Genomic DNA, 6,567 nt, shown 5'->3' on the forward strand with positions numbered 1-6,567 from the left:
CCACCACACACACACACACACACACACACACACACACACACACGCACACACACAGGCCCGGCGTGACCACCAGGAGATTGAGGACGTGGCAGTGGAGGCGGAGATCCTGGAGTGCAGCCCGCAGCCGGACGGGTAGGGCAAGGGTACAGAGGGGAGGGGAGGGGAGGGCGTGTGTGTACGTGGGTGTGGCTATGTTTGGAAAGCACAAGGGGAACGGCTCAACACTGTGTGTGTGTGTCTGTTGTATGTGGACATGCGTATAGCGAGTGTGCGGCAGTGTCTTGTCGCGCCCGCACTCCCTGCTGTGCTTGGCGCCCAGGTGTGTTCCTGCTGTTCCCACTGGATGGCGGCACTTCAACCGTGTGATCTGATCACTTGCTTCCCCATCAACGGCTACCCCCCTGCTGTACTACTGTTCAGCTACGCCTACACATCATAATATTATCATGAATGTAATGTCGCCACTTCATATGTGTGACTCGATCACATGCTTCCCCACGGACGGCTACCCCTCCCCCCCCCCCCCGCCTCGCAGGCGCTACTACCTGGAGCTTGTGGGTCGGCGGCGTGTGAAGCTGGTGTCGCATGGCGAGCTGGACGGATACCGCCTGGCGCGGTGCGAGCCGCTGGCGGACGCGCCCGTGCCGGCGGGGGCGGAGGCGGAGGCGGTGGAGGCGCTGGCGGCGCAGGTGCGGCGGGAGAGGGGATGGGGGGAAGGGGGGTTTACATTCATGATTATTTAAGAAGGGGAGGGGGGAAGGGAGCGGGCGGTGGGGAACTGTGTGCTCGTCTGGTCTTTTGCGGCCGCAGGCACGGACACGCACACCATTACTGTACGAATTTTTACAATCACCCGCACGCAACACTCTTGCCTCGTGTCTCGTGCCTTCCCACTCATTCCTCCTCCCCTCACTGCAGGTGGAGCGGCAGGTGGATGGGCTGCTGACTCAGCTGCGGCCGCTGGCGGCGGGCGGGGGGCGGCTGGCGGGGCGGCTGAGGGCGCTGCTGGAGGGGGTTGGCGACCGGCCGCCGCGGCAGCAGCACGAGCGGTTCAGCCTGTGGGCGGTGGGTGGGGCGGGGTTGGCAGTGGGGGGGGCGTTCGATGGGGTTGGATGGGGATGGTGGGATGGGTGGGATGGGATAGGGTGGTTGGGTAGGTGTGTTGTTGCGTGTGTATGGGCGGTGTCATCGCCTTGGCTAGCTTGCCACGCTCTCCTGCGCTCGTGCTACTACTAAAACGGGGCGGCTCCTACAGCTCGCCATGCTACACTTTGCGTGCGCTCGCGCCAGTGCTTCAACGCAGGTACTCGCACATGCCTCTCCTGCCTCTCCTACCCATCTACCCTCGTGCCAAACCCACACGCCCGAACCCCTCCCCCGTACTGATCAACCTACTTAGATTAGTCGTTAGACAAAATGGGAGAGCAGCAGCAGCAGCCTTTGGCGGGTCTACGCGCTGGAGCTGGCCGCTGGACTTCACGGACATCGGTAACAACGCGTCTGCTATGCTAGCCTTCACTAAGCATGAATGTAACCCCCTCCCCCCCCTCAGGCCACGCTGGCCACCAACCTGTGCCCCGACCTGGACAAGGCGCCGCTGCTTCGCCTCACCGACACCCGCCAGCGCCTGAGGGCCGTGGAGCGGGCGCTGGGGGCGCGCATGGCGGCGGCGGCGGGGCCGGGCGGGCAGCCCTGCGCGGTCATGTGAGACGGCGGTGTGGAGGTGTGGGGGTGGGAAAGGAGGAGGTGTGGAGGAAGTATGAAGGAAGTATGGGGGTGGGGGAGGAGGAGGTGTGGAGAAGGTTAGGGGGAGGGTGGTGATATGCCCAAGCCCAACGAATAGGGGGAAGGAGGTGGGGTTGTAGATACCAGCCCGAACTGAACCGAACCCAATGCAAAAGAGCGAGGAGGTGGTGAGGAGGTGGGGAGAGATGGGTGGTGAAGAATTGGGAGGAGAGGCCGAAGGAGGAGGGGGTGGAATGTGGAGATGTGGCGAATCAGGAGCAGGTGAGGGTGCAGGCGTGTGGTGTTTATCAAGTCCTGAACGGTAGGACGACCAAGAGGATGTGCTTGGTGCTGCCTCGCGCGTGTGTGCACGTGTGCGTGTGGGAGAGAGGTGTGAATTAGTGTTGTGAGCGGTGTGAATATCTGTATCTACCTTCGCGCTGTACCATATTAATGAAGACCGGCAGGAGGCGAGACCACGTGAGGCGAGACGGGGGCTGCAACTGATTCATGTCAGCTGTCCATCACGTGCCGTGTGTTTGAGAGGGAGAGAGAGGAATGTGTTATGTGGCTGAGCTGAACTATTTGCTGCAGTGTGGCGACGCCAATGCCATCGGATCTTGGAGAAACTCTATCTATGCGCCAACGCAAATAATCGTGGTGCCCTGGATTAAATGCATCTGTCACACACGCAGCTGTGCACTTGCCCTGGGCTCTGGCACCCAACACCACAGTGCTGCCACAGCGCCTCGACACCCCCACGGCGCTCAACCTCTCACCACCTATCGAACAGACCAACGAAACAATCGACATGCGCCAACAGACCTGAACACACGTCACCACCCTTACACACCCCATACTGCCATACATACAGCTCGATGCCCCCATACAGCCGGGCAACGCTAACGCACATTACTGCACATATGTCGAATGTATCACACATGTGTCACACCTACCGCAGCCAGAGGCCCAGGCAAAGCCAAGCACGCTGGTGCAACCATGCAAGCATCACCGGGACTGCGGCCCCCCCTCCCTCGCCCCCTCCCCTGCCGGCCTGCCCTGGCGCGTCTGTAGATCCCATCGCGCAACTGCTCAGTAGCGCTTTGCATAACGGCACTGCACTCACACCACAACTTAACACCTTCACCTTGCCCCTCACCATGAGTCCATGACCTTCACCACTTCGCAAGCTGCACGTGCTGATGTCAGCATGGACATTAGCACACCTTGACCTTCGCCTGCTTCACTGCGGCCCCGAAAGTACGTCACCCCTTCCCTCACGTCATGTCCGTTCCAGCCATTGCCGTACATGAATTGCTGTACCCCGTACCCCGCACGTATGACTTTTCATACCGAATGTATTCCTCTCGCCAGTAGCATTACATCAACGAACATGGGCACGCGCCAAACCAGTCGCGCGGCCCCTCGCTTGAAACATTGTGTGTCTCGCACCTCTACCGGCGGCGTTGGCCACGCTTCTTGCCGGGACCGGCATACACGCCCACCATACCGCCACCGGCTACATCCGAGCGAGGCCTAGCTAACCTCACACCCGGCCGCCGCTGCTGCCGCCGCCGCCGCCGCCGCCGCCGCCGCCGCCACCTGCAACCGGCCCCGCCACCTTCTCCCCTCCCGTCAGCTCCCTCTGCCGCCTGGCCTCACCCTGCCCTGCCGCCGTCGCCCTCCCCGCACCCGCCGCCGCTGCACCCGCCGGCTTGCCCCCTCCGTTCCCGCCGCCGCCGCCCGCCACGCCACCTGCCGCCATCGCCGCCGCCACCGCCGCCGGCTGCTTGGGCTGGCGCACCTCGGTTTTGTGTCGCAACACGACGTAGGTCAAGCTGCAGGGCCGGGAGGCAGATAAGGGGGGCGTAGGTGTCTGTGTGGGTGTGTGTGTGAATACCAGCCTAAATCAAACCAAAACAAGCTGAAACGAGAGGGGTAGGGGAAACAGGCCCAAAGCTTCATGGCAGGTGTCCCCGCTTCCGGTTGCTCCACACATGTGCATGCGAACGTGTATGTCCGCTCTCGCTTTGCACACCCCACCACCCCGCGCCCCGCTTCCCTCCCCCCCCTCCCCCACCTCCTCGCTCCCTCCCCTTCCCTCCCCTTCCCTTCCCTCCCCTTCCCTCGCCGTGCCCCTCCCCGCTCCCCCTCCCTCGCCCCCTCCCCGTCCCCCTGCCCCCGCACCTCCTCAGTATGACCAGCATTGCCAGCAGCACAAGCACCTCGGGCGCAGTGCTGGAGTTGGGGTCCGTGGGCAGGCCCAGAGAGTGCTGCGCGCGGGGGCGTGTGGGCGTGTGCGGGGGGTGAGTGAGTGTGGTGAGTGTGTGTGTGTGTGTTAAAGAGCACCAGGAAAACAAGGGACACGTGTGTGTGTGTGTGTGTGGTGTGAGGGTAACCATTAGCAAAAGATGGGATGGCTAATATCGGCGGGCGGGTACCGTGTCAGGTTCGTTCCCGACCTCGGCGGCTGCAGCTGACTCCTCCGCCCCCTCCAACCCCTCCGCCCCCTGCAACCCCCCCCCCCTCCAACGCCTCCTCCACCCCACCTGCACATTGACGGGCTCGCCGCCGGCCCCCAGGTAGGTGGCGCCGCCGAACTGGATTTTGAGCATCAGGTTGTAACCCTACGTGTGCGTGTGGGGGGGGGGGCGCGGGGGGGGGTTTGTTTACGAGGGGGGCGGTGATAGGGAGTGTGTGACCTGGGGTGGAGGAGGCGAGCAGTGGGATCCGGGGGGGGGGGGGGACAATGCTCCTCCCCGCCCGCCACCCATCAGCAGAAATCCACATCAACCTCCATCCTCACCTCCTGTCCCCGCCCCTATCATTCCTCTCCCCACACACTGCACTCACCCACACACTTCACACGCTTCACACACACTACCCGCCTCCCCATCCCCACCTCCCTCCCCACCTACCACTCCTCACCCCACACCCCACTCATCCACTCCACTCACCCAGTACACGAAGCTAATGTACTTGATCCAGCCTATCCACACCGGCACCTGCTTCACGTAAAAGCCGCCCACAAGCAGGAACGTCAGCATAACAACCTGTGTGCGGGTGTGCGGGGCGAGTTGGGGGGGGGGAGGTTTGGGGGAGGTTGGGGGAGGAGGGGGTGGGTAGATGGGCGGGCGTGAGGTGGGGGGGGGGAGGGAAGTGTGTTGGGCCGCCGACAGGGGTCGAGGCGTGAAATTGTGGAACCTTCACACACCACCCCCCAAACACACACACACACACACACACACATCTTGTCGCCGTTGCCATTCACATGCCCGTGACACTTCCTCGCTGCCGCCCTATGCCCATGCTTCCACCTTTGCCTATAGGTGAGCTCGACTACGACCAGCTGGCGGGAATCCGGGAATTAGGCGTGCTGGGTAAACGTTGTTTAGCGCGCCCAGGGTGCGGAGCATGGACGCATACAGGTGCATCGCGGGGTCAGGCCGAATGGTCGCCCGTGGGGTTCCAGGCTTATCGCGGGTAAGTATGACTACCTGGGTCACGACAGTCACGCGACGCTCGGTAACATGGTGGGTATCGGTAAGTAACTCCGTCGCGTCATTGGGCGGGCTTTCGTTTCGTTTTTTAACACACACACACACACACACACACACACACACACCACCCATCCCCCCACCCATCCCTCCAGGCTCCCTACCCCCACCCCCGGCTCTCACAGTGGTGACTGTCTGCGCGCTCTTAGGGTCCATGAAGGTCCCTCCGAACAGCAGTCCCCAGCTCTGGGCCAGCAGCACCACAAGCAGCATGGCGGCCCAGTTGGCGAAGAAGGCGCCTGGTGTGTGTGTGTGTGTGTGTGTGTGTGTGTGTGAAGGGGGCGGGGGGTGGGGCGGGTGAGGTGGGCGGCGGGGTTAACCAGCCCACACTAAACCGAACCCAATGCAACAGGGGGTGAGGAGGGAGGAGGAAGGGGGATTCTCCACTGGGTATATTCTTGAGCTGGCGTAACTCGTACGCTGCCACGCACACAATGAAGGGGTGAATGGGTCGATACACAGCGTGCAAGTCCTTGCGTGAGGTGCGTGCCACATACACACACACGCTCCCAGCCGCCCCCACCCCAAGCCGCCCACACAGCTGCCCCCGCCCACCCGCGCTGGGCCGCAGTCCTCCCAGCCAGTAGACGATGATGATGAAGAGCGAGGGGTAGATGAGCTCAATGGGCAGGTCGGAGGCGGTGCGGGCGGCGTAGTAGGCCGACAGCCGGTACATGCCTGTTGGGGGGAGGGGGGGAAGAGGGGAGGAGGGAGAGGGGGGGAGGGGGGCGAGGGGGGAGGGGGGCAGGTTACATTCATGATTACTTTAGAAGCAGCGGAGTTGTAGCCAGGAAGAGGTGGGGAGAGGGGAGGGATGGGTTAACGTTGAACCAATCCCGTAAGGGGAGGGATGGGAAGAGGGGGGGAGGAGGAGGGGGAGGCGGGAGGCGCAGGGAGGAAGGAGGAAGCACATAAGCATGAGCCCCACAAAAGAACATTGGCTGCATGGAGGGACGGGTGCGTGTTTGTGCGTTAAACGTTAGTGCGCGCGTCTACCACCCACCCACCCAGCATGTCCCCCTCCCACCCTCACCCCTCACCCCACCACACACGTACGCCGCCTGCTCACCCGCGGGCCGCTCCTTCTTGAGCATGCGGTACTCGTTGGGGAATGTGAACAGCGCCGAGAACAGAGACCTGGGGTGTTGTATGTGTGTGTGTGTATGTGTTGTGTAAGTGGCAAAACGAGAGAGCGCACGTGGCTCCGTGTACAAATCTGCTTGTGTGCGTGCCGCTAGTTGTCGCCCCGAACTCTACCTGCCCACGCCCCCCTCTACCCCCACCC

At 62.7% G+C, this 6,567-nt stretch overlaps 2 protein-coding genes across 2 annotated transcripts in view; one reads left to right on the forward strand and one right to left on the reverse strand.

Annotated features, from left to right (window-relative positions):
- Window positions 1-2,415, forward strand: part of CHLRE_17g717000v5 (uncharacterized protein) — a 3,092-nt gene extending 677 nt beyond the window's left edge. Inside the window, exons 3-6 of the mRNA XM_043072183.1 lie at window positions 56-132; window positions 536-689; window positions 919-1,065; window positions 1,553-2,415. Of these exons, the coding sequence (XP_042914642.1) occupies window positions 56-132; window positions 536-689; window positions 919-1,065; window positions 1,553-1,708 (534 nt within the window). The 3' untranslated portion in view covers window positions 1,709-2,415. The remainder of the gene's footprint in view (window positions 1-55; window positions 133-535; window positions 690-918; window positions 1,066-1,552) is intronic.
- A 2-nt stretch (window positions 2,416-2,417) lies between these two features.
- CHLRE_17g717050v5 (uncharacterized protein) overlaps window positions 2,418-6,567 on the reverse strand; it is an 11,326-nt gene continuing 7,176 nt past the window's right edge. Inside the window, exons 13-19 of the mRNA XM_043072184.1 lie at window positions 6,352-6,419; window positions 5,838-5,960; window positions 5,406-5,521; window positions 4,683-4,778; window positions 4,275-4,352; window positions 3,913-3,998; window positions 2,418-3,563 (exon numbers count right to left, since the gene is read on the reverse strand). Coding sequence (XP_042914643.1) covers window positions 3,272-3,563; window positions 3,913-3,998; window positions 4,275-4,352; window positions 4,683-4,778; window positions 5,406-5,521; window positions 5,838-5,960; window positions 6,352-6,419 — 859 coding nt within the window. The 3' untranslated portion in view covers window positions 2,418-3,271. The remainder of the gene's footprint in view (window positions 3,564-3,912; window positions 3,999-4,274; window positions 4,353-4,682; window positions 4,779-5,405; window positions 5,522-5,837; window positions 5,961-6,351; window positions 6,420-6,567) is intronic.

The sequence above is a fragment of the Chlamydomonas reinhardtii genome, chromosome 17, assembly GCF_000002595.2.
Source record: "Chlamydomonas reinhardtii strain CC-503 cw92 mt+ chromosome 17, whole genome shotgun sequence".
Taxonomy (NCBI): Eukaryota; Viridiplantae; Chlorophyta; class Chlorophyceae; order Chlamydomonadales; family Chlamydomonadaceae; genus Chlamydomonas; species Chlamydomonas reinhardtii.